The sequence below is a fragment of the Echiichthys vipera genome (assembly GCF_963691815.1).
Source record: "Echiichthys vipera genome assembly, chromosome: 6".
In the NCBI taxonomy this organism is placed as follows: Eukaryota; Metazoa; Chordata; class Actinopteri; order Perciformes; family Trachinidae; genus Echiichthys; species Echiichthys vipera.
In genome coordinates, this window is record NC_139831.1 from 3,838,708 (window position 1) to 3,866,077 (window position 27,370).

At 44.0% G+C, this 27,370-nt stretch overlaps 1 protein-coding gene across 1 annotated transcript in view; it reads right to left on the bottom strand.

Annotated features, from left to right (window-relative positions):
* Positions 1–8,501: 8,501 nt before the first annotated feature.
* Positions 8,502–27,370, bottom strand: part of ppargc1b (peroxisome proliferator-activated receptor gamma, coactivator 1 beta) — a gene marked incomplete at its 5' end in the record, with an annotated part of 95,700 nt that continues 76,831 nt past the window's right edge. Inside the window, 9 exons of the mRNA XM_083915885.1 lie at positions 8,502–10,886; positions 11,226–11,353; positions 11,873–11,991; positions 12,343–12,400; positions 13,276–13,933; positions 14,675–14,739; positions 17,207–17,252; positions 17,890–18,931; positions 21,312–21,437. Coding sequence (XP_083772011.1) covers positions 10,795–10,886; positions 11,226–11,353; positions 11,873–11,991; positions 12,343–12,400; positions 13,276–13,933; positions 14,675–14,739; positions 17,207–17,252; positions 17,890–18,931; positions 21,312–21,437 — 2,334 coding nt within the window. The 3' untranslated portion in view covers positions 8,502–10,794. The remainder of the gene's footprint in view (positions 10,887–11,225; positions 11,354–11,872; positions 11,992–12,342; positions 12,401–13,275; positions 13,934–14,674; positions 14,740–17,206; positions 17,253–17,889; positions 18,932–21,311; positions 21,438–27,370) is intronic.

A 27,370-nucleotide genomic window follows, 5' to 3' on the forward strand; every position in this document is an offset into this window, starting at 1 on the left:
GTGAAGCGTTTGTTCTCCACCTCAGACTTAAAACCCTCCGGATGTCAGAGAATAGTTCTGTGCCAGTTTAATTTAAAAAAATACCCCTGAGTTACAATTTTGTGGTGATATTCAATTTAAAATTGACCACCGCGTAGTTTAATATCATAGATTTTAATACAGCGGTCACACAACATTAAACAATAGGATTAAAACATCAGAAGTAAATGCAGAACAATACAGCCAGAAATGTACTCAAGCATATAGCAGAGGTCTTTAGTTGTGTCCCATCATTCAGTGCTTGCGTGTGACACCGGGTCAGCATCCACTGAACGTACCAGTTATCAGTGTGTTGCACCAGGTGATCTTTGACCTGGTGCGGCTCTCTGCAGCGTGTCACGTTTACTGTCCTGAGAGACAACACTCACTGTGGCCGATATAAAAACTCTAATTTCTTTAAGGGATTCATCGCACCAGAGTTTGAAGCTTAGTTAATAGGTTTTGAGATTGAGCTCATCCGTCTAGATAAACATCAAAACATTGGAGTTCAGTTAGACCTGATGAAAACTGAAGGCAGAATGAATAAAAAAAAAAATGTCTTCTTTGTTTTGAACTGTTAATGTTGTTCTCCTCTTATAGAAACATTTTGCTTGTTTATCCAGTTCTGAGTCATAAAGTGGGCATCTGTGTGTTTGGATGAACGGTTTTTGGCTTCTCTCTGTATGCGGAGCGGAGCAACGGAGGTCCGCCCGACATCCGCCGGAGGAATCTCGCCATTCTGTTGGGACTTCTCCCAGGGAGAGAGGCCACACACACATTGTCGTGACACAGAGATTGATTAATTATGATTAATTAAATGGGTAGAGTATTCCTTTGATCATAGTAATCTAGGCGTTATCATTCTAATTTTGAAAAATGCTGAAACACTACAATACGTTAAAAAAAGAAACAAACATAAAACAAAATTATCTTCCCCGTCACCATTAAAATCAGGATTTTTTTTCCAGCAAAATAGAAACTTTTTTGTCTTTACTGGAAACAAACAAACTTTGAGAGTTGTGGACCTGCGGAAGACATTCGTTATTTGGACAACCATACAAATGATGTAGCTCACGCCTCCGGCCAAGCAGCGTTTTCAAATGCTTTCACTGATTCAGGCTTCTACATTCCCTGATCAGCAGTGTCAGACAAGGAGGAGAGAGAAAACCAAACAAAATGTTAGCTTCCCCGTTAGACCATAAGTGTCTTTTTCAAAAATGCTGGGTGATAATATTTAGATGCATCATTATGACATCGTGGTGCAGTTTTCAGCAAATCTGTGTAAAGCCGGGAAGACACTGCACCTTTAACCCCTCATCGGTTGCCCCTGACTTATCTAAAAACTCAGAGGACTTCTGCAACATCAGTAGTTGTTTGACATGCAGTTTGAGGGATGTCACAAAGCCTGTTAATTGCCATAGCGATCCGCGAGTCTACGTATCAGACATTTTGGTGGGCTGTCTTGCAGTTTGAACAGTTTTAGCAGTGCCACAGTCCGATTCTCCACATGGCTGCTATCAAAAGATCCGTATCATAATGTATTTGAGTTTTCAATGGAAAAAATTGACTTCATGCTTGTATACAAAGTAAGCTCACATCATGGCGCCTCAAATGATCTGCACAGCATAAAAGTGGCAGGTTCTGGCAACATGAATTAACACACTGCACACGATAAATAAAAATGTAGTGTCTGCCAGGCTAAAGTTTAAGGGACAAGCTCACCATCAGTGTCTGAGATATTGCCCTTTACAAATGCAAATCTAAGCAACAGACTGAGATATTATATTTAAATGTCACAGATTTAGTCTCATTGGATCATTTAGAATGGATGAACCCACATGATTCACTCAAGCTCAACATTGGGACAAGACTGTGGCGAATAAATAGAAGTCAGGACACAGTTATGGTTGACAGCAGTGTCTTGTCCTGATGTCCCACGTCAGACTTAAGCCGAAGCTCATGGGGATGACACTGTGTGTCTAATAACTGAGCACTGCACTGCAGAGCCGCTCTGTTTGCTGCAGTCACGACTGCCCCACAGAAACGACCAAACAGAGGACAGCAGGACAGGAAATGGCTGACAGGATCATTTCTAATCATCTGCTTTCTCCTCTGGCTTTGGCCTCTACAAGTCATCACTAAAGTAACAAATACAAAAACCAAAGAGAAGTTTGTGAATTCTTTAAAACCCATATCACTGTATTTGGATAATGTATAATGTAAGTGGAGAGTCTTCTACATTAGTGACGGACTAGCTGTCCTATACAACAGCTTTGCACTAAATCCTACCTTCGTGGAGGTTATAACATTAACATTTTGTTGAAAGTTTCAGAGAAGAGTCTCTTCAACTTTACGGCCCTTTTGGAGGCAGCAGTTTGTGGCGCTGTTGAATTGAATTGTTTGCCTTCTGACATGTGGTTCTAATATTTAGACTTCTCTCCTTCATCGAAAGATTGTCTTAAAGGTACTATAGGAGTATAGATTCTTAGGTGTGTTGCTATTTGCCATGTGGTTCATTAATAATATGTGAGAGCTGTGTTTTTAATGAGAAGTGGCTCCAGCTCCACTGAGGCTGTTTGATATTCATGAACACAATCTGCATCTCAGTCGAGGAACGGAGGCTCTGCGCTTTGGTGATTCTCACGGTTGTAACTCCCGCTTTGTACAAATGATGCAGCTTTGCTGGCTTCATCAGATTGTGACCCCAAGTGTAAACTGTGTTAGTGGGTAACCAAAATGTGAAGCAGTCGAACTGAGAGGCAGGTCCCGTCTTAGGTCCTGGTACGATGGATTGCTCCTTCAGATTGAGAGTGAGTTGCCGCCCCAAGTAAAAGTATTTGAGTCTCTTCACAGTCGAGTAAGCTTGTTGCATAATATCAACTGTCTTGGACGTTGCTGGAGCCTGAAAGTGAATCTCTCCAGGCCACGTTCAAGCTCTCACCTGTGATCATGAGCGCTGGGTAGTGACCAAAAGACGGACATTTCAGAAACAAGGAGCCAAAGAGCGTGCAGAACGCAAGATGACTTGAATCAACCGTCTCTGTGTTGTTTTGAAATGGTTAGCTAGTGCTTAGCTGGTGGAGAAAGAAAACATGTAGCTACTAAAAAGTCTTATATTCTTCTCAGGAGTTGGTGGAGACCAAACCAGAGCTAAAAGGAAAGTGAATATTACAGTCATCACATGCACTCCAATGGGATGCTCATAGATGATGTTTGTTCATGTGTTTGTTTTGTTTGTTTTTCTTGTACATTTGGTGTTAATTAGTTATTTGATGTTATAAAATCAGGGTTATACATCTCGACTGACCGATAGGATTAACTTGCGACTGGACAGGTGGGTGTGTGGACATCACATCACTTTGATGATGTGAGTCTACCGACGACCTTTTGTCTAGTCCTGACCAAGTCACAGACAAGTAACAGTAATTTAGACCCAACCGTTACCTTTTGTTGCCTAAACTGAGCCACGACAGTCCACTTCCAGATAATGCACGTTTTTGTAAGCTATTATAGGAACCATTTGGTGAGAATACGTTGAGTCGGTCAATAATGTTTTTAGTGTGTTTTCCTATAGTCTTGCTGAGAGGTCATCTCTGTATCAAACCTACACATGTTCACATCCATGAAATTGTGTCTCCTGTCATGTTTTCACCCTTAGTCATTCCCTTCTGCCCTCTTTGGGCCCATTTTGTTACATACTAGGTTGTAGCCTTTCAGTAGCCTATGTGCTTTGTGAAACATACATGTTCCCTTGTGTTTTGCTGATGTGGGAGTGACAGAAGACCAGAGACCATCAGCCCAACAATGCTGGTATAGTGATGTCCCGTGCACAGACATCATCAGTGCAGTCACTGACATGTGAATCACAGTCTAGCCAGGCGGAAAATTGCCAGCGGCCTGTTAATAGGATGCTGTTTAACCATTAGAGAGTGTGTGTGTGTGTGTGTGTGCGTGCGTGCGTGCATGTGTGAAGCTGAACCCCTCCACGGTATGGATAGGAACGGACAGATAGATCCCAACAGGACAATACATGCAGTCTTGTCGTGTAGGCATGCAAGTAAAATGCATGATAATATTCAAATTGTGCGTCTAAAGTGGAATAACTGCTCCGAGAACCTGGCATTTGTTTTGGTTTGTTTGTTCTGACCCCACTGAGAGAAGAAAGACACATGAATGCAGTGAGGAATATCTTTTACTGTCCCACTGCAGATAAAGAGCATACTGTATCGTCGGCGTATACAATAAAACAAGCACCCGTAGCCTCTCATTCAGTCTCAGGTCGCTCTTCAAAAATAACTGGGGAAGTTTCATGGTGACATCGATTTGTTAAAGGTTTTATCCCATTCACCTGTAGTGTCTCCCATCTTGGTCTTGATTAAACAAACTATGACTCATCTTCATCCATGTAATTCAGGTAAGGACTTAGATGTGTAAATGATGTTTTGAAACAAAACACATTTAAGGGCTCAAAAATCATAAATCTCTACATTTAAATGTCTTTTCATCTCATCTCTCATCTCATCTTCATCCGCTTATCTGGGGTCGGGTCGTGGGGGCAGCAGCTTTAGCAGGGGACCCCAAACTTCCCTTTCCGAGGCCCCTCACCTTCACTGCCACCCGTGCAGCAGCGCACCCGACCCGAGGGGTTCCTCCTGCGAGTGGTGGGCCCACAGGATGGGGAGGAGGGAGGTGCCACGTCCCTTTTCCGGGCTGTGCCCGGCCGGGCTCCGTGGCAAACCCGGCCACCAGGCGCTCGCCCCCCAGGCTTCCTCCCGGCAGGGTCTTTCTTCCTCTTCCTTGTTTGTCCATTGAGTCTTTGTGAACCATTCTTAGTCCAGCCCCTCGCCTGAGACCACTTTGCCATGGGAGACCCTACCAGGAGCACTAGGCTACAGACAACACAGCCCTCAGGTTCACAGGGACACACAAACCTCTCCACCACGATAAGGTGATGGTTCCCGGAGAACCTTTGCCTTTGTTCAAAAATCACCAGGTGCACTGAAAGACTGCTGTTCATTAGGATTTTATTTTTTGGAGGCAAATCAATGAATATATGTACTTTATACAGTATATGAGGAGCACATCTCTACAGTTTCATAATGTAAACAATCTCTGAAGAGAAATGTATTCAGTTTAAAAGGAAGCCACAGTCTTCTGTTTTAAACTATTTACATGAATTAAAATATAATTTATAACATCAGATACTTCCGCTTCTATGAAACTAGATTTTAACAATTCAAAAATACTGAAATGCCTTTTGTCTCCACATTCTCAAGACATAAGAAATCACACAAAACTGAGAAAAAGAAACAAAAAAACACCATTTAAAGACATCCAAACTAAGTGGCGTATAAATAAAAAAGAAAAAGAAACGCAAAATAAACCAACATATGTAAAAATATAAAATCTCACTAGCAGTATTTACCTTTTTTGTTTTTACCAAAAACTAAGTTAAAAAAGAAAAGAAAAATCATTTGTGAATTTGATAGTCATTAGATGTAAATAGACAATAAAATCAATAGAAATGAAAAACAACAAAAACAATGTATGCCCCTTTGTGTCAAAACATTTTCTTCCACCAGAAAAAAACACCCACTCGTATTTAGCAGATTTTGACGGTTTGCAGTCCGAACTAAGTGCCTATTTGACATCACTGTTGCCGTTACGTTTGACAGGTTACCCATTATTTAACTGTTGATGTTGAAACGTGACACAACCACATGGTCGTGGAATCTGAGGCTAGTATTGCAAGCACTCCCGTCCTGGTAGGGGCGGATTTGATGGTGTAGCTAGCTGACGGATACATTGTTTTTTCCAAAACTGAAACAGTAAGTGACATAAAAACAAGTGTTTCAGTGGGCCATGGCATTGGAAACATGACATCTATAAAACTGAATCTGACACGCCCGCCAAAAAACAGTTTTCTGGAGCTGCCACGAGCTCATTATTGTTGAAGTTTTTATTTTTTTTGGTCAACTTGCCCATAACGTTTTATGGTTTTCTTGCCATTTTCCTGAAATGAAGAATGGAAAGAAAAGTATTGCATTGTGATGAGGGTAATTCCCTTTGGAAGGATGATTTTTTTTTTTTAATTTTAATTTTTTTTTTACTTTTTGGATTCGTTGTCCATCGACCTAGGACCTAGACCAAGCGGACAGCGGTAATATTATGTTGAAATGTGTCAACGTGTTCTCAAAACACTGAGGAGAATGGTCAACATCAAAGTTTTCTATAAGAAAGTATATAATCATCTAGATATCTACACAAACACACAAATATATATTCATATATATGTATATACCTTTTTATAATATGGCTATTGAAAAAAGTTTTAATTACGTCAGTAATTATTTAATAATAAACCACGTTGGATTGGAAAGGAGTTGAAACAGTAATAATAAAAGCTAGTGGTAGCTTCGTTTTCCCCCTCAATCGATTTTTAAGGCTCGCCAAGATGAAAAATGGGGTTGTTTCCACCTCTAGAACAACGGAGGCACCCTCGCAGGCACAGTGGCAGCCACCGTAGAAATCCCACCTCGTGATTTCACTCTCAACGTTTCCTCAAATAAGAGAAGGTCTTCATTTTGGATTAAAGCAGAAACAAAGATAAAGCATCGAGCCAAAGAGCTAGCTTTGTCGCAAGTTGAGTTGCTAACTAAAAGCCTTTTAAAGGTAGCAGTTTGGTCATCAGTAAGAGCAACTACATTGGAAAACACTAGTTTGAAGTCTGATTCATCCTCCAGTTTACACCTTTGACTTCCACCTTTCACCCTTTTTCAGGGTCAAACTAGTTTTTGAGTCAATGTATTGAATCAGGCTGCTTTATTTAGCATCTATCTTGCTACTGCACAATCTTATAACACCTCCCAGCTAGTTTGCATACCATAATACCATTCTGTAACTTATATTTTAATGTATTTAATTCCTTTTTCAGACGAAACTGGGATTTCTACAGTGTCTGCCGCATTTGTTTACTGGGTCAAACCAGCAACAACTCGCTTTTTTCCCCCTCCTTTCCCTCCCTCCCTCCTTACACATTCCTTTACCAGTCATACATGTATAGTCATTGGCTGTTACTGTAATAAGTGTTCAATGCAACTCAGATTTGAGCAAACCTGTGCACCATCAAAAGGTGGTAATAACAATAGTTACAATGGCTTTCTTTCAATGAGAAGAAACGATCGTGAAGATATTTCACTACTTGGGATGTTACTTGTGCAAGAGTATATTAGTATGATTCATTTTTGTATACGTGTTATGTGTTTACGACACAACTAACCACATTCTTTTTCCGTAGTTTTGTTTTTATGCTTTTTGTTTTTTTGTGTTTAACAGCAGTCTACATACAGTACAGTAGCCTATTGAATCTGCAGCTCAAAGATTGCCCGTGTTGTAGTTCAACAACCAACCACACACACTGTACATTATTACCTCAGTTTTTCCGAAAGGCTGTCTTAAAGATAAGATTATTATGTATTGCATTTCAAATTGCTTTTTAAGAAAACAGAGAAGAAAGAAAAACATTAAAAAATATTTAGTCATTTCATAAACGGCAAGAAATAGAACCTTGTAGCGTGATTTTCTAAAGGGATCCTTGTATCTTTTTTGTCTTTCTTTTACAACAGTGCTGGACTTTGTGGTGTTGTTTAAATGTATTCCCTTCATTTCCTCCCTGTACTGAACAAACGTGAACTCAGTGGAACTTAAATGACCTGACCATCTCCTGTTCGATTAGCAATCAACCATGACCACGCCACTTTTTAAAAAAACACACAATACATTTTATGTTTACAACGAGGCATAGTGCTATATACACATTTTATATTCATATATTTTCTTTTTTAATATGTAAACCAGCACATTCTCTCACTTTTTAGTAGTATACATACTAAGCACAAATACTCATTCACTTGTTTGCGATTAGTTAATAAAAATGTCTCTTTTTTACCCCCCATTTTTAGACGTTGACACCTTTTTTCTCAATCAGTATGTATAGCACTAAATTTTAGTTTTGGACATCAGTGAGCCTCGAGAAGGTAACGCTAGGCCTCTAGGCCACTTCAGATGCTGTTAATCTTTTTCAAAACACTGAGTAAGGCGCCTTTGTACTTAGTGTGCGTTCCTAATAAAGTCAAAGGAGAATCGAGTGATGTAAACATTCAATTTTTTGTGTGTGTTACCAAGGAGTTGATTAGATAGAGAAAGGACGATGAGAGAGGGATTAACTGTTAAAAAGCAGTGAGTTTACCAGGGTTTGGGGAAGACCTTGAAACAAGGCCTTGAACCCACGAGAGACGGAAAGCGATAGAGTTAAAGTTAGAGAAAGAGTCGGCCTGCCGATAACTGAAATTCCTGGGCAAGGAGAGGAGGAACGGCGTGTCCCTGAAGAAATCAAGAAAATGAGAGGAAACCCACCCCCCCCCCCTCCCTCCGAGCGTACTCAAGGACCAACCAATCACCAGACGCCGTTCAACCCCTCCTCGCTAACCTGCAAGCGTCAGCAGTGTCCGACTCAAACACGAGACAAAGACAAAACACTCAGTTACACAAGAACACACGGTCGAGACTCCAAGAAACGGACACGCTCAAAAACGTTATCAGGCAAGCGAGGGAAAGAGTTGGAGAAAGAGATTGTTCCCCTCAGAAGGAGCTTAGTGGTAGGAGGAGTCGTAGTATAAAAAAATTCAACACAAACCCCCAGAAACTACCCATAACTGCCCATCAGTTGGGGAAACCCTCAGAGAACTCTTTTGACGAAAAAACAAAACAAAGACATATAAAAGAGGATTGGTGAGGGCATCCAGTAGAACACGGGAATAAAAACACAGGGGGAGCAAGGATGGATGGATGTGAGGTAGAGATGCTCAGCTGATACAGTACCTCCCAGACGAGAAACCAGATTCTCGGCCAATTTTTCTTTTTCGTTACTTTTCAAGCCCATCCCTCGCTTGTTCCCTGGCTGTGTAGGTTTGGTGCCACTGTATTGGCAGGTGTGGAGGCTTTCTCCCTTTTCATGGCGAGTGCTACTGGCTGCATCAGGAATGTAAATTAGGCGCTACCTGGACTGTGCTTCAGGCCGGATTTTGTCACATGCAGTCAACTGGATGACTGAGCAAGTCTACCTTTTAAAGCACCAAAAACTCCACAGTCTTTGGGCAAGCAGAAATGGGGAAAACAAGATGATTACATTCAGATTCTTGAATACATTCCCTTTGAACCAACAGATTCGTCTACTTCTGGCAATGGCAATGTTCCATGGGTGGATTAAGCGGAGCAAATTGATCTTGTTCTTTGTAGTCAATGTGAAGCCAACCCAATGTGGACAATGGAAATAGCTGACTTCCATGTACAGAACTTGGCCTGTAATGACTAATGGACTTGACGTGAAAGAAGATTGGACTGGGATGATCTGGACAAAGTGCTGATGTTGTGAATTCACACGGAGTTCAGCAGTGAACTAAGTATGGCTACCATCTTTATTTCCCCATTTTAGTCCTGCTCGCTGCAGTCCAAATGTAAACAGTAAGTGTTGCATCGGCTGTGGCATTCAGTGGTTGTCATTAGGCTGCAGCCTTTAATGGACACATGTTCAGTATCAAGGATACATCAAGACCCCTCTAGATGTGGAAAATATGTCCCTGGAATCAACCGATGGCGCCCCAAAAACACACTCAATAACCGTGAGGACGCTAGCTGATTCTGACCCAACTCCTGTTTTAACATGGTCTGGCTTACCGGATGTATAGCGCTGGGATAAATCCTGACATCCAGCTGTGAATATAGGTCTGGCAATGCAAGACTAGTTTAAACTCCCCACTCACATGGATTGGAAACAATTTTGGTCGACTTTTTCCCAGGACCTAGTCGGGGTCTTGCGTATTAAACGCCTACCAAACAGAGCCTGCAGCAGCCAGTAGCAGAGGCCAAAATAGTCAGCATGGCAGAGTTAGAGATAAGAGTCGAAAGGGGGAAAGTGAGGACAACGGAGACATTTGCCTCCTTACAGTGCATAGATCAAATCAAGGAAGCACTACAATTACAAAAAAGAAAAAAACATGATTTTTTCTTCTTCATTTTAGATTTGTAAACTTTATCAGTCATCAAATGATTACGTTAAATGTTTTTTTTATATATTCTTTGTCCATAACACACACACAACAGATTTTAAAATGTTATAACATCCACATTTTTTCGCTAAAACAAAGCAGGGTGTTTTTTTTTTGTTGTTGTTCTGGTTAAACAACCGCACAACTTCATGGCGAATGCAGCTTGCAGGTTCGCCACCCGTAACCGGAAAGAGGGGGATTTTTCTTTTTTACAAAACAGAACAAAGAACACGCACACGCAGAAACACACACCACGACGACCAACGCAGGAATAGCAAGGATTTGCTACAGAGGTCTCTCATGTCCGCTCATCCAAGGCGGCCGATGATGTCACCAACACAGACGGCTTTGTAATTGTCATTCAGCAGAGATCTAAATCATTTGTAGTTGTTTCACCATTGCTGTTGAAAGTCCTATTTCCTCCATTGTCCCTTAACTCCTCCGGACTCCCAGTGGCTTCCTCGTTTTTAAGCAGTATCCTCCGGTGAAAGAAACTTGAAAAAAAACAGCGAGGTCCTTATCATTACTTTATTCCAATGGTAAAAATGTAAACATTTTGCGAGGTTGCCTTGCATGGAGGTACTAAGAGGCCTGTCTGAGGGCAGAGCCGTGTAGTCGGAGGGATGTTGCTGCAGTTTACTAAGGCTGGCCAATCAGGGGTGTCTTGCTGTCAGCGGTGCAGGGACTTCTGGGCCTCCTTCAGCAGAGTGTCAAAGTCCAGTGCATCGTACTTGCTCTTGACGGGGCCCGGACCTGCCTCATCTACAACACGGACAAACAAAGTCATTGTCAAATGCAAGAAATCCAGTCAAATTCCAAATTGCGGATAACATTTCCTCTCATTCTTCATGGCATCTTAAACATTGCACATCGACTGTGGGCTTCCTAAACACAGGTGCACTAAACCTGCATGATGCTTTTGTGTTTTTGAAACACAAATTTGCACCATTGACCGATTGCAAACCACTTGACAAGTCAATCTACAGACAAACCTAGTTGCTAATAGCCATTATCTACCGCAAAACCAAGTTGCTGTATCACCATGCTACTTAACTATGTGAGCCTGTAACAGTATAACTTGTCAGTGTGTGTGTTCATTACCTAGATCTATGTAGCGTTTCCTCGTCAGCCTCCTTAGGCCTGCAGGTCCGTTCTGGAAAACAGTCTCCCGTTCTCTCCAGTGCTTTTGAACCCCTGCCTGGCGGATCTTTATCACCCCACAGCGTTCCCTGCAACCAGACAGGTTAAGAGACACGGGCATTAAGATGATGGCAGTTTGCTTTTGAGAGGATTAAAAAGGTACTTATTGGCGTCAGTAGAGATGGAGAATGCTGAATGAATCATATGCATCCTATCATTCAATGGGCATTCAATGCACAAATTGAAAGCATAATTAGATTGAAGTAGGCCGAAACAGAAAAACTCTGCAGTGGAAATTAAACTGAAAACATGTCCTTTGTTACTGATCTGATTCGTCCTTCGGACTGATGTCTGACTTGTATTTACTACATGGAGTATATTTAACAAATGCCCTAAATAACTTAAAGGACAAATGTTTGGGTTTGTCTGCAACTAAAAAAGGGCAGTCTTATTTGTTTTTTGAAAAGTTAGATACGTACGCATTCGGCTGGAAGTCTCCACCTAACACAATCACTCGTGCTCGGAAACGACCGTGATCCTGTTGAACTTTGGTAGAACTTGAGTCCACTGTTGGAATATCAATTCTAGCGACTGAACTGAACACTTACTCGTTGCAGATGATAACTTTGCAGTCCTCAGGGTTGCCGAAAACCTGGAAGCGCTTCCTCAGCATGTTCTGGGTCACGCTGGTTGGCAGGTTGTGGATGTAAAACACCTGGCAGTTGTCCTGGCAACCGGGAAACCATGGCAACAGTCAGGACAAAGGACAATACAGATAGATGTGGGAACTGAGACAGAAAGGCTGAGTGTAAGGCGGCTTTCTAAGGCTCAACACTTCACGTCTGTGTTCATTTACATACTGTTATTCTGATGTTGCAGCTGCAGTAGAAATCTGACGATACATTATGTACCAAAATCATCTTTGAATGTTTTGGGGCATGAACCATTTGATCTTTAGAGGTGTTTTAGAGTTTTGTGAGCTCAGGGGTGTTGAGGTTGAGTTTACTTTTAGATGTAAAAGTTCCTTTTATTCAACAGTAGCATGTGAGAGAGTGTAGAGCGTGAATGTTCACTGTACCTCGTCAGACTTGGCTTTGTTCCTCTGCTTGTCGTCGGGACAGATCTCTGAGTTCTCACTAAGAGAGACAGAAGGGGGAAAAGAGAGAGAGAGGATAGTCAGTGAGATAAGAACAGACACAAGGTGAAACTGAAATGTCAGACATGAGGAAACAGGTGAACTGCGGCAGAAAGGGAGGCTTTCTCCCACTGACTGCAGTACAGCATCGCTCTGTTCTTTCTCATCTCTTTCTCTTACATTCGCACCTTTTTGTGCTGCCATCGTCTTCCAATCTACAGAAATAATGACCACTGACCTAATTCCAAGTTAGACAGTACAGTCTTTTATCTAAATGTTACATGAGTTGTTTGTAGACCCACTCCTTTTATACTCCTTCCATGCTAGAAACCAGAACACGGTTAGGGACTGAATATATATCCGTCACTGTCCAGTGTTTTGCCCCATGTACTTACAGATATGTGTGGCAGAAGAACACAGCAAATCTCAAGGAAAAAGCTTCTAACTGTAACTCAATTTTATTTACAACGCAAAAGCAGCAAGGTTAGAGGGTGGTCGCATTGCCGCAATGCAATTAGGAAGCAGTTCTTTTGAACAGCCACAAGCTGAAGTGATGGTTGATGCTTTCAACCTAATATGTCTGCATGTAGAGTTCAACCCTGGCAATTTGGCACCATCGTTTATCCTTGACAGGATTGGTTTGCCGTATGCTGAGAAAATAACACTTAGGCATCATGCTTGGATAGACTTGCATGAATGTCTGAAATAATGCAAAGTAGTTCTTTTAGTTTCCCTCGTATTCCTTCCCTCTACCAAATTCTTGCTTTTCACCGTCCCTGATACTTCCCTCTACATGTCATTGTTAATCTTATCTCTGTGACCCATATCTTCACATCTCCTTTCCCTTCTCCCGCACTCATTGTCTCTCCGTCTCACCTGGAGTCTGTCTTGCTGGCGGGAGAGTCGGGACAAAGGTGGAGGATGGGCGAGGGTGAGCGAGACGCAGACGAGCGCTCCGCCTCTTCCTCCGAGACCGGCGGCGTGGCAGCAGCCGACTGGCAGCGTGACGGATGTGATGATGATATCACCACCGTCGTCGTCTGCTGCTGCTGCTCGAGTAGTTCAGCAATTTCTGACGCCACAAGCCTTTCCCCATTCTCCTTGCCATTTCCATCCAATACCTGATCGTCGGCCGCTTTGCGTGCTTGGGTGCTGACACCATCGCTCCCTCCTTGAGCCTTCAAAATAGCGCCAAGCATGGCAGCGCTACGCTTGCGGCTCTCCCCGAGGCTCAGAGCACAGTAGTCGTGGTCGCCAAAGGTGCGGTAGGTGTCACTGTCACCAGCCTGGCCCATGCGCCGCAGCTGGGCATACAGCTCTGTCTGCTCTGGAAGCTTCCGCTGCGGGTGGGCGCGGCTCAGCCGGGTTGAGCCCTTTGCGGCGATGCTGGTGTTGGTGCTCGACTCTGGGTGAACAGACTCGCTGCCCCCTCTTCCACCATCGGCACTGCTGCCACCTCCTTTTCCTCCTTCAGCCGGTTTGAAGAGTTCATCCTCCACTGGTTTATGAGGCGGGGTGGTGGGAGGGGTGAGACCTGAGGGGGGAGGGAAGAGTATTGACATTTTACAGTTTGGTTTTCGTACGGGTTAACCAAATGAGATTTGAGCTTTGAGCTGCCCAGTAGGCACATTTTGTTACATACCTAACCCATTACCTTGTTTTCATTTTGTATGCTGAGCTAAGCTAACAAGCTGTTAACCCCAGTTCCATATTTATTGTACAGATATCTACAGATGAGAATTGATAAGATTGTATTGATGCTAATGCTGGTATTGATTCTGAATATGGTTCCAATTCTTTACGGATTCCCTACCCACACTGATTTCCAGCATCAACGCAACTTTTTTATTATCTCTGAGTCTGAACACAGTGTAAATGAAATTATAGAATATTTCTACAGCCTTCTTTTTTTATTCAGGTTAAAGCCTGCCTGCGCCGGTTTATGTTGTCATCACACCAGGCTTTGGACGCTTCGTCCTCTATGCCATGACTCCTTCTTGCGTAAGATTCAGCGTAGATGCATAAGTTACACACTGATTTGCAGTGTGCAACCGTCAAATAACAAAAACAAACCAAACATGCCTCCGTTGATAAAAAGAATCGTTAAGCTCAGAGGCATAATATAACGGTTCCAATTCTGACAATGTTGATACAGGGCTTCCTGTTACTCCTAAACAGAATAAGATTTGGTCCCACTATCCCTATCTATAGAGCTGTAACCTGTTGATATCAATGTATGTAATGTAACGACTGAGTAAACATGAGATGTGTTTACCTGCTGTTCCACACAGATCCACACTGAGCGTCTGCTCGAAAGGCTTGGTGTTGTACTGGGACTCTCTGGTGGTGGAGAGAAAACACAGAGGAATTTATTGCTTTGTCATGTTGCAATCAATTGTATTTTTCAAACAACCAAGTCAAAAGGAATCCAATAACAGCCTTTAAAGGGCTCAGAGTAAAAGCTCTAAAAATAAAAAAGGCACCGTTTCAGCTGACGTCTGCTGAATCTGAATTATGTTTCCCCCCGTAAATGCTACTGGCATTTCTCAGCACTCCTCATTTCTTATCACAACAACCATATGTACTCCGTTGTCCTCCCCTATTCTTCTTCTGCTGCTTTCTATTTCTGGCTGTCTGTTTCTGTTCCTCCAGTTGCCATGAAAGGCAGGAGCGGTGCCGAGTGGATTGGCTTCAGGCGGGATATTACTTACCCTCCGCAGAGAGCAGGAGAGTAAAATATTTAATAAAAACACACACAGCACAACTTTCTTTTGGGTGAGCGCTTAAGAAGACAGGTTAATTTAGAAGATGGACAGACGCCAGGGGTTTGCACAGGAAAAACATTCAGCTTTGTGACTATTTGGAGCTGGAGAAGTTCCAGGGCTTGAGGCTGAGGATGGGTGGGGAGGTTAATTTGGAAAATAAGAGCAGTGAAGGCACTCTGTCTGGCACAGATTGAAATCAGAGAACGCCAGCCAGAGGTCCTGATTCATTGGGGCTCGTAGAATTTGGGCCTGCTTTATCTAGTTGCAATTTCAATATTGTGAGATTATACATGAAACGACTGAAAACCGTGCTTTAAAATAATGGAACCACGAAGAAGACGATTTTGTATTCTTACTCCCTTACAACTTTTTTCTGTGACTGTGTAGATTCACAATCCAGACGGCTCTTGGTAGTTCTGTCAAACTTTGGTATGCTGACTGTAAATATGTTAGTATCCCGTTTTGTGTCAGTCAGCTGTCTTATGTTGGTGTTAGAGGCTTTCAGAGGCTTTTTTTCTTCTGCCAACAACAAATCCCCAGGCCAACCACTCAATACTTGGAAGTGAAAGTGTATGAATTATGGACTACTGCCACATCGTGAATTATATAATTGAGACAATGAGACAAATACCCAAATAGGATCAATCCAATCAGTGTTGAATTTTTGAAATCATAGCAAAGGTGATTAACACAGTAGTTTGCATGTTTACAAGCATTAGATTAGAAACAGCTTTAGCAGTTCTCTGCTCCTTAATGGAATCCGTCTCTCGTAATCATAAATAAACTATTTCCATGTTGTTGAATGCACTTCCTCAGCAATGTGGAACAGTTCTACCAAATAGCTCCCATTTAGTGCATTTGTATTTTACATCGGACTCTTAAGTGGGGGGAAAACTTGGAAAAAAGAGCCAATGTTCTGCTGTTATGCTTTAAAGTGCATAGAAATGCTTTGGCTCATATGTGAAGGGATGTAAAGAACCCTAAGCTGCTTTTATCAGACCCAAAAGTGAGTCCAATCCATAGACTGTATACAAAAATGGACATGGCACACCTGTCAGGATCCAATCATACTCGCCCAGGGAGTCGCCATTGAATCCACCTCATTTCCTCTTACTAAAAAAACTTTGACTCCGCCTCATTTCCTCTTACTAAAAAAGGCCATGTGGCTTGCTGTCACTCAAGAAAGCTGCAACCCTAATTATTCAGAAACTTTAACCTGGTACAAAAAAATCACCAGGCCTTAAATAGGTTTAATTATGCTGTGAAAACGGCCTATTTAACATGGGGGTTAATGAGAAACTGCTCTATTGTGCAAACTACTCCTAATGGACACTCAGAGAACTGCAGCTTCTGCCACTTCTGTATTAGATCAACCAGGAAGTCGCTGTGGTGGGGGCTCGATCCAAACAAACTTCTGCTGGGATCATTTAATAACAAGCAGATGCTATTTGATATTTGCAGCTGTCTGGAATGGGATGTGAAGTACAAATATTTAGCACTATGAATTTTAAAGGCAGTTTACATTAACACAACCTAACATTTCAACAAAATGAAAGCATATGTTTGTCATTGTGGGATTTTCCAGGAGGCATATACCTTACACCTGCTCTGCAGAGCCCACTGCAGCTTAAAGAAGAACAATAAGAGTGTAATTTTTGGTAACTAGCGAGTCATTTTGGATTATTTGGTTATAGTTACAAAGTTGGATATGTAGTTCCTAACTGTAAGCTTGGTGCACTGCTGCTGCATTTTGTCTCATTCTTAAGAAAATACATGTGTAAACACCTACATTGCTGGTCTCTTTTTAGCTGGTTATAAAGTAGTGAATATTTGTGTTACAGTCCTGTTTCTGGTTGCTCTGTGTGGCATTATTATCAACTTAAAGCTCATTAAGAGGGCCAGGAAAAGGATGTTCATAAAAGGATGCTCCCACAGTGCTTAACATGAAGTACTCTGCTACTGCGGGCTAAATGCTGCATGAAGAATGAAGGAGTGCTTTTACCAAGCAACACACGCCAGGTACTTTACATAGAGATACTCACCCTGTGGACTTGGGGTTGAGAGGCAGACAGAGACAGGCTCGCTTTTCTGCAATCACAATAAAAAGCCAGTTACAACCATGTATGACTGTCTTACAAGGCTAAAAAAGCCATAAAAAGTCATAGTGTAGTATGTTGAAAAAAGCCAAAATTGTTAAGTCGGAAAAAAGTAATAAAAAGTCATGGTGTAAACAGTCATAATATAGCATGTCAAAAGAACTACTAAAAGTCATAGTGTTGAATGTTGGAAAAGGCCAAAATATATAAAGCATGTAAAAAGCATTTAAAAGGTAATAAAAAGGTCAGTCCAGAGTAAAAGCAAGAAAACAGTTGCATCTGAAAAGTTGTCAAAAAATATGTACAATGTACAGTCTGAAGCTTTGAGCTTTTAATACATTCACGCTGTACTCGGAGTGTCTCAACTCTGGTATGTGCTCTGCCCTTATGTGACCCACATCTTATAATGAGTGAGATCACCAGCCGCATTCTTCAAATCTGGTCTGAATCGAATGTTTTCAACCTAATGGTGAGACATAAGAGCTGCAGTATATGCCCCTTATATCACAACGCTCAGGATGACAATGTCCAGTAGCACCTGAATAGTTTCTATGAGATATGTAATCCAGTGAGAGTCATCTATATTAGAAACTGAGAATAAAAGCCTGTATATTTCCTGTCCATCTCACCGTTGTGGCAGCAAGGTTCGGTTGGCTCCGTTGTACTGCCGCTTCTGTCACCCGACGTTAGGTGCTCTGGCTGCATCTCCGTCGTTGTCCCCCCTCCTGCTTGGGTTGGCAGGAGTTTGAGCCCTGCTCGTCCCTCCTCCTTGTCCTTCCCTTCTCCTTCCCTGAACCGTCCAGGCCGCAGCCTCTTGGCGAAGCGGCTGGGGAAGGAGGCCAGGCGTCGGGAGCGTCGAACCGAGAAGGAGCCGCCGTCCTCTGCTGTCTCCTCTGGGCTTTGAGGCCACTCAGAGGAGTAGCTTCTCCTCTCAGGGGAGGAAGAGTCTTTACGAAGCTCTAGCTTAGGGGTGGTGGAGCTGGGGGAGTAGGTCGGGGCTGATTTAGCCAGGGCAGAGGGGGCACAAACTCCTACTCTGTTGGGGCTGTGAGAGTGGATGTAGGGAGGGCTGTGCAGTCTGTAAGGTTTGCTCACATCGAAAGAGCTGCTCTGCTGCAGGAGCTCACGGAGAAGGGAGTTGGCCTTCATCTCCCTTCGCCTTGCAAAGGGGAGCCTCCTGGGGGCACTGATGCCTGTCCCAGTTAAGCCCCCACTAGTCCCAGGAGTAGCTACCAAGACAACTCTGCTGTGAGAGTTTGTTGCAGCCAGGCGGGAGGCCTCAGGTCTGGCCCGGGGCCTCGGGACATCACGGTCCTTACGCTCCCAGCCCTGCTGCTTGCGTATTGGCAGGCAGTAGGTGTGCATGTACGTGATCAGTTCGACCACTGAGTGCAGTTCTTTCTCTGAGCTGAACTGAGGCTTTGCCGGCTCCCTGGGGACAGCAGCCGCAACTGCCACGCCCTCCACCTCGCTGCTGGAAGACTCCTCCTCTTCTTCCTCCTCTTCATCCTCCTCCTCCGACTCACTGTCCTCGTCCTCTTCGTCCTCTTCTGTGTCAGGGGCCGGAGCGTCCTCTGAGTCCCGGGCGGTGGTGAGGTGGCGGTGGAGCTCGGTGCACAGGCGGCCCGCCGGACGCACAGCTCGGGGCTTCCGCTCCTGACGGAGGTCACTCTGAGAGTGGAGACACACAAACAGGAACACCAGTGTGAGATTTTCTCCTCAAAAACATTTCGCCCATTATCTGCAAAAATGTTTTGACTATGATCACATCTCAAGAGATATCCTGGAGAAAAATGTTGAGCAACCTCTGATGCTGGTTTTATGACAGTAAAGAGCTGATGGATGGTCAATGATGGAGTCTGTGAGTGAAATATCCTCCAGTAACCAGCCAACTTTGCCTGTTTGATCAGTTACTCTGCCTGACAAATTGTACAGTACTCAAACAGTACTCTTACAATAATTTGGGGGTCTTTTGATGCACCTGAATGCAGCACATCATCGATTAAACCTTCAGTCAATGGACATCAATACAAAAATTTCAACCCTTGAAAAAAAAGCCCTCGGTCTTTTTCGACTCTGAGGACTGACACTAAAACTGACATTTACTATTGATGTTTTTAGATTGAACATTTTCCTTTTTCTCAAACTCCACTGTTGCCGTGTAAATATCTCATCACGCTGTCCACGGTCGATGGGACAAGAAAAATGAACCATGCAGCAACGAAAAGCAGACTCAAGAACACACAAGTCCATCTTCAATTTCCTGCCCCTGGATTCAGGAACACAGAGCACACAGCGGTATATTTTGCTTACGACTTTGCGAGGTATGAATCAGTGTGCAGCTGCGATGAAATGGCTGATTCTATATTGCTCATACAGAGAGACTATGATTCACTGTTGCCCTCTTGTCCTGTCAGTCAATACTCCATCGCCATCTGTCACAGCAAAGCCACACTACTCTAAAACTAAAGCTCAAACACGCACACACAGCCAGCAACAGCGAGGTCAGGAGGGTGTGTGTGTGTGTGTGTGTGTGGGTGACGGATACAGGCTTGGCTTATCCCCCGTGCTGCATCCTGTGGGTGTCCTCCTCACTTGAGTCAGAGCTGAAAGCTGTCTGAAGGCTCACCATGCTTTATGCTTGTACAAGATAAATGACTGGTGTTGTAATCAATGACCACCTGAAGCACAATGCTAGCAGCTATGCAATTACTGCTAAGTCATACAGCAGTAGGCATTGTATATGTCCTCTCCCTTCCCCGGCACCACATCTATCATGGGCGGCAGCTGAAGGTCTCTGTAAACCTGACGGCTCAGAGACTTTTGAGTCTAAAATGAGATCTATCGTTTGAAAAATAGAAACTGTAGTTGTGCTAACTGCTGGCTAGACTTTGGAAATGTGATTTTCTTTTTTCCTGTGAATGGTGTTTAATGATAATCCAGGATCTGACCTACAATTTCGTAAATGCTGATGGCTATTGTTTCTGTACTGATAGCTAGTTTTTCACAAGTCCTTTAATAGTTTATTCTTGTCAGGGGTTGAACAAGCCTGTAATTAAACCTTGATGCTAAACCTCTCCCCAGACAGCCTCTGTAATGAAATTACTTTAGGTGGTATTGATGTTCTTTTCGCACGCAGGGTGATCTGAGATTAGTCTCCCATTGCCAGTCCATTCTCCAGCGCTGCAGTACGGTCCGGCTGCACGAGTTAACATTCTGGTGTACGGGAAAAATGCGTAGGGTGGGGTGCTAAGCCCGGGATGCAGCAATGGTGCCCTTGGTGACGCGCTTTATATTCTCACTGTACATCCGGTTAAGCCAGACTATTAAAGACTGGTTTTCTTCTCTGCAAGTGATTGTTCTCAAGATTGTGCTCATTGCTAAAGAAATCAACGCTGTCTGATTAGACGGGATACAAACTGTCCAAGTTAAGAACCGATGTACACCTTACCATCCATCTTAACACCTCTGCCGTCACTCAGCCTCCATCTTTGGTTTTGATGAGCGCAAAACGTGTCAAGAACACATAACTTTTGTCATTTCAAGCATCGTAACATTAGTATTGAATGGACAATGCAGCAATTATTCATAATAGTTTTCAATTCATGAAGCTTAATGAAGCCTCATTTGCCCATCACCCATTCTATGCATTGTTGTGACTCTACCCTGCAAATAAAAACTTTTAGGACTTAAACTTTATTGCCGTTTACTGTCACACGCAAGTGCATGTACATCTACAGTGGCAGCGATGCTAACTGCACGCCCTGCAGGCAACAGTGAATTACTTCTGCCTTAACTGGCCACCTCTGAGGGAAAGTGATTGGAAAAATCCAATTTGTAATCCCGCCAACCTTCAGAAGACACAGCGAACGGCACGTTAACCAGTGAATAGAGAGATACAGTCTGCAGTTACAACAGAACAGACTGCCAAAGTTCTTCGTCCGTCTAAGAACGACCGAGGAAATGTTAGGGAGGGTTTTAAATCATGTCCACAGTAAACGAGCCAAATGTGCCTTTAATCCACAGGTATTCACAGTATCTGGTGCCTCACCTTGACCAGAGGTTTGACGTTCCGTAGGTGCAGGCTTCTGTTGTTAAAGCGAAGGCCCTGGACCTTATCTTTGTGTGCGTCGACGCCCGCGGGCACGTTGGGGGGAGTCAGCAGCAGAATCTTCAGCTAGTGAAGAAGAGGGTGGGGGAAATCAGTTAGCTTTGCAAATGAACATCCGACACATCTAGTACAGTGTACAATTAAAAAGTAAGACTGTGCTTTCGTTCTTTTTATCATGTCCTTATGAGGAGCAAGTATTTCCTGCATGGATAGAAAGTGGGAAATCTTCCAAACTCCAGCGTTTCATTTTCCATTTTTAATCTATATCCTGTCAGCTGTTAACGTCCTGCAGATGGATGTTTGTACAAGGGAATAATGTGCAGAAGAGGCCACGAGGTTATGATTCCGTACATTTATCACATCCCTGAAGCTGACAGCTACATGGCACATTCACGTTTCCCATTAAAGATCGGGATTCAGTCGTTTCTCTCGCCATAATAACACAGAATATGACTTCTGCTCCTCAATTTCTCCCCCATCCTTCCATCCTAACAGTCTTGTCTTTCTATCTTTCTCTCCATATGGTTCTGGTCATTTTCTCATCCCTCCTGATGTTTTTTCATTTTGTACCAACACCAACCGCTTCTTCCATCCCATCCTCTCCATCTTCCTTCCCTCCTCTCTTTATCTAATACATCTATCTCATCCTCTCTTCCTCGTCCCATCTTTCCTTTTTTTCTGTTTTCATCCATAAATCTCTGCTACCCTCCCTTCTAACTTGCCATCTTGTCCTTCTCTCCATCCATCGCCCTCAATGTTGTCTTGTACCTCTCGCACATCCTCCACCTCTCCACACTCCCCTTCCTTCAGATCAAACAGGAAGCCAAACGGAAACTGAACAACCCCCCCCCCTCCAAATCCTTCCGAGGGTATTACCTTTCAAATGGATATTAACATAACCGCTCCTCATTCCCCACTATCATTTCTTCTTTTTCTCATCTGTCTATTCATCCATTCATCCCAGTGCCTAGCTTCATGACAGGGCTATCAGCTGATATAAATCAGCTTAGGGAGAAAATCCACCACTAAGCTGTGCAGCGTTTGCTCCAGAAGAAGACGACGAGGTAGAAAATGCAGATGTGCTAGGAACAAGGCGTGGAGCGGTGGGATGAACCAGGGCTTCCCACATGATTTACAGCAAACGGCCCTGCACACAGAGGCTTCAAGTCAAGTCAAGTCAGTTTTATTGTCAAAAATTGCAATATGTATGACATACAAATGCAAAAAATGAAATTACAGTCCTCTCAGACCCAGTGCAATCAGAATATACATACAACATAATAAAAATAATAAAAATATACAAAGAGTGAAAAATATACAAAGAGTAAAAAAATGTAAAGTGGCAGTGGATTGTAAAGTGAATAGATAATAATAATAATAAATAGACAGTAACAGTGCAATGACATTTGTTGAATTGAGGTAGAGCGGTATTGTTCATTAAAGTGAGGTAGTGCAGTGACGTGCAAATAGCAGTTAGAGTCCGAGTTCAGATGTGATGTGTGTGTGTGTGTGTGTGTGTGTGTGTGTGTGTGTGTGTGTGTGTGTGTGTGTGTGTGTGTGTGTGTGTGTGTGTGTGTGTGTGTGTGTGTGTGTGTGTGTGTGTGTGGGGGGGGGGGGGGGGGGGCATGAAGTCAGATGACGGAGGGGAGGGGAGGTGTAAGGGTGGCTGTGGCAGGGGGCAGAGTCAGAGGGGGGAGGGGGGGCAGAGTAGGGAGGGAGTTGAGTCTCCTGACTGCCTGGGGGCAGAAACTGTCTTTTAGCCTGCTGGTTTTTGCTCGGAGACTCCGCAGTCTCCTCCCCGACGGCAGCAGGCTGAAGAGGCTGTTGGAGGGGTGGGTGGGGTCACCTGCGATCCTGATGGCTCTGCGGGTGAGACGGGTGTTGTAAATGTCCGACAGGGGGGGGAGAGAGACACCAATAATCCTCTCAGCTGCCCTCACGATGCGCTGCAGAGTCTTGCGGCAGGACACGGTGCAGGCGCCGTACCACACGGTGATGCAGCTGGAGAGGATGCTCTCGATGGTGCCTCTGTAGAAGGTGTGCATGATGGGGGTCGGGGCTCTTGCTCTCCTGAGCTTGCGGAGGAAGTACAGGCGCTGGTTTGCTCTCTTGGCCAGTGATGCTGTGTTGTTGCTCCAGGACAGGTCTTCAGAGATGTGCACTCCCAGGAACTTGGTGCTGCTCACCTGCTCCACTGCAGCACCGTCGATGGTAAGTGGAACATGCTGGGAGTGCCGTCGTCTGAAGTCCACAACAATCTCCTTCGTCTTCTCCACATTCAGGCGGAGATTGTTGTCCTTGCACCACGTGGCCAGGTGGCTCACCTCGTCCCTGTAGGCGGTCTCCTCATCGTTGCTGATGAGACCGACCACAGTTGTGTCGTCCGCAAACTTGATGAAGAGGTTGGAGCCGGATGATGGTGTACAGTCGTGGGTCAGCAGAGTGAAGAGGAGGGGGCTCAGCACACACCCCTGGGGGGCCCCTGTGTTGAGCGTGATGGTGCTGGAGGTGTTGCTTCCAACTCGAACTGCCTGTGGTCTCCCTGTCAGGAAGTCCAGCAGCCAGTTGCACAGGGAGGTGTTGAGCCCCAGCTGACTGAGCTTGTGGGTGAGCTGCTGAGGGATGATTGTGTTGAATGCTGAGCTGAAGTCGATGAACAGCATTCTGACGTAGGAGTCTCTGGTCTCTAGGTGGGTGAGGGCTGAGTGGAGAGCGGTGGAGATGGCATCGTCGGTCGAGCGGTTGGACCGATATGCAAACTGGAAAGGGTCCAGGGTGGGGGGGAGGGCAGACTTGATGTGTTGCATGACTAGCCGCTCGAAGCACTTCATGATGATGGGAGTGAGTGCAACCGGGCGGTAGTCATTGTGGCAGGTGGGGGACGACTTCTTCGGGACCGGGATGATGGTGGTGGCTTTGAGGCACGTGGGGACAACAGCCTGGCTCAGTGAGGTGTTGAAGATGTCCGTGAAGACATCTGTGAGCTCCTCAGCACAGTCTCTCAGGACACGACCAGGAATGTTGTCGGGACCCGGGGCTTTGCGTGCGTTGGTCCCTCTGAGGGATTTCCTCACGCTGTCTGGGGATAGCGTCAGCACCTGGTCGCCGAGAGGTGGTGAGGTCTTCTGTGCCGGGGTGCTGTTGTCAGCCTCGAAGCGAGCGAAGAAGTCGTTCAGCTGGTCTGGCAGAGTTGAGGAGTTGTCACAGGTCTGCGGAGAGGGCTTGTAGTCTGTGATGGTCTGTATCCCCCGCCACAGGTTCCTGGTGTCTCTGCTGTCTCTGAAGTGGTCGGCGATCCTCCTGGAGTATTGTCTCTTGGCTATCCTGATGCCACGTGACAGGTTGGCCCGGGCTGTCCTCAGGCCCATCTCGTCGCCGGCTTTAAAGGCAACGTTACGAGCCTTCAGGAGCCTGTGGACCTCCTCTGTCAACCATGGCTTCTGGTTGGCCCGGATGGAGATGGTTTTAGTCACCGTGACGTCTTCCATGCACTTCCTCATGTAGGACATGACGGTGTCTGTGTACTCCTGGAGGTCTGTGGTGTTGTCGTAGGTGGCTTTCACTTAAAGCAATGCACCTTCTTATGGCAGCCATATTGGAGGCCCTAATCTTTAGTCATGTGAGTGTCAACAAATGCATCCGTGCTGGGAGCTTATATAAACATTGGATTGAATATCATTCGGCCAAGGCAGTTAAAGTAAACGGTTAATTATACAATTAAGCTATAATGTGATTGGATAAGTCATAATCCATTATTTTCAACCGCTTGGCCCTAACGGGGTCACAGATTGCCGATCCCAGCTGACACTGGGCGTGAGGCGGGATGCACCCTTGACAGGACGCCTATCACACACACACGTCCATCACAGGGCACATAGAGACGAACAGAGACAGACAACCATTCACACCTACGGGTGATTTAGAGTCATCAATGAACCGAACACCTGCACGTCTTTGGACTGTGGGAGGAAACCGGAGAACCCAGAGAAAACCCACGACGACACGGGGAGAACATGCAAACTCCACACAGAGGGATTCGAACCAAACTCTTGCTGTGAGGCGACAGTGCTAACCACCACACCCCCGTGCCGTCCGTTCGGATAAATACAAATTGCAGTGGGAAAAATATTTTGGTCATGGTTTATGCAGATACTTATCACAGTATGCGCAGTATGCTTATCTGATACGCACTGATATGAAAGCCTTCATCACTGAACATGCTGTATAATGCAGAAAACAATGCTTGGGGTGATTAAGAACATTTTGTAATATAGTTATTTATTAGATTTTGTTTATTAGTCTTAATTTAAATTATAGGCAATTAACCGATACTGAACATGTTTATTTAGTTATTTATTACTTTGTTATTCATTTGTTATTTAAATGATCAGCAATTGACTGAATATAATGTTAAAGTGATTTCTTTTATTTTTATTAATTCTTTAGTTATAGGGTCAGCAATTTACTCTCACTAACCCAGATTCTTTATTCTATTATTATCATATATTTATTATTTATATTTATATTTATTTTAGTATTTTCTCAGTGTTCATTTCTAAGAATGACTGGCAATATAATGCATTGTATGTATCATGTATAATAATGATAATAATAATAGTAATAATTAATAAAGTTGTTGATTTGAGAAAGCTACCTAAGCTAAGTTCAACAATACAAAACCAATCAGCATCATCCTATTTGAGTTTGAATGTAAAAAATTACTGACTGGACATAAAACCTCACTACAAATGATTCACGTTTATGATTATCAAGCTTCCTTGTTATGTATTTACCCCGTATTGTGATTATGTTCTCAAAGATGGTGCCAGAAACATCTATAAATACTGAATAATTCAAACCTGCTGACTCGCCTCTGGTTCAGCTGTATACGGGGGAATACATATATCTGAAACAGCCTCTTAACACCACTTTATAGGTTGGCATACGTCTTTATGTGGTGATAATGTGAAACATAGAGAGAGACGCCGTAAATCACCCTGATGAGACACAAAGAGGTGCTTCTCTGAAACAAACACAGCAGATTATTGTTTAGAATAAAGCTGCAGATCGTTGTTCAGAGGTCGTAGTTTATTAACAGCACTATCACCGTAGATTGCTTTAATGAGTACAACATTACCACCCGACAGAGCTGGCTGTCACCACAGAATACTATCTGGGTCAAATGACTCACAGAACGATCGCCTGCATCACTAACGCAGCCACCGCGGCCCGTTGTGGGCGAGCCAACTTGGCTCAGGCCGCGCGATGACGCTCCTCTCAGAGCCCCATTGAGGAGAGTGAAGAGGACACTGAAGGTTGGCGTCAGTGTGAAACATTGAAAATCCCTCCGGCAGCGTCCGGGGCCCCTCTAACACTCTACTCTTCTCAACTCTACTCTACTCTGGACGCCTTCCAGAGCTCCACTGGCAGCATCAATGCAGGCCTTGTTCTGTGGTGGGACACACACACACTCACACACACACACACACACACACACACACACACACACACACACACACAGAAAAATGGAGGTGCAGTTGCAGAGAAAGTCCTATAGATGCTTCCTTCCAGCACATGAGGCCTTACTGAGAGGTTTTGAAGAGCATGGAAATGATGACCAATATGTCTTTTTCAGGGCTGATTCTGACGGATTATTAGTATTTAGATTATTAGATTAGATTACTAGATTTAGATTTAGATTATTAGTAGAGTTCATTTGCACCTAAATTGAGAGTTTAGGATAACACCAATCTCAGAACCCTTCAACTATCTGCCTGACAACAGTTCAGCCTCTGGGGACAACGGCTCATATTTCTTCCTCGCATTTCCGAGCAGTGGTCGTTGTTTACAGTGAGATTAACAACTTTAGACACAAGAATGGAGTTGGAGTTGAAAGACGTCAGCTCTATGAATAAATATCTGCATACGAATTCAGATAAATCAGAATGAAAAGCAAAATGGTCGACACGTAATAGCCTTTTGCTCTCCACACACACTCG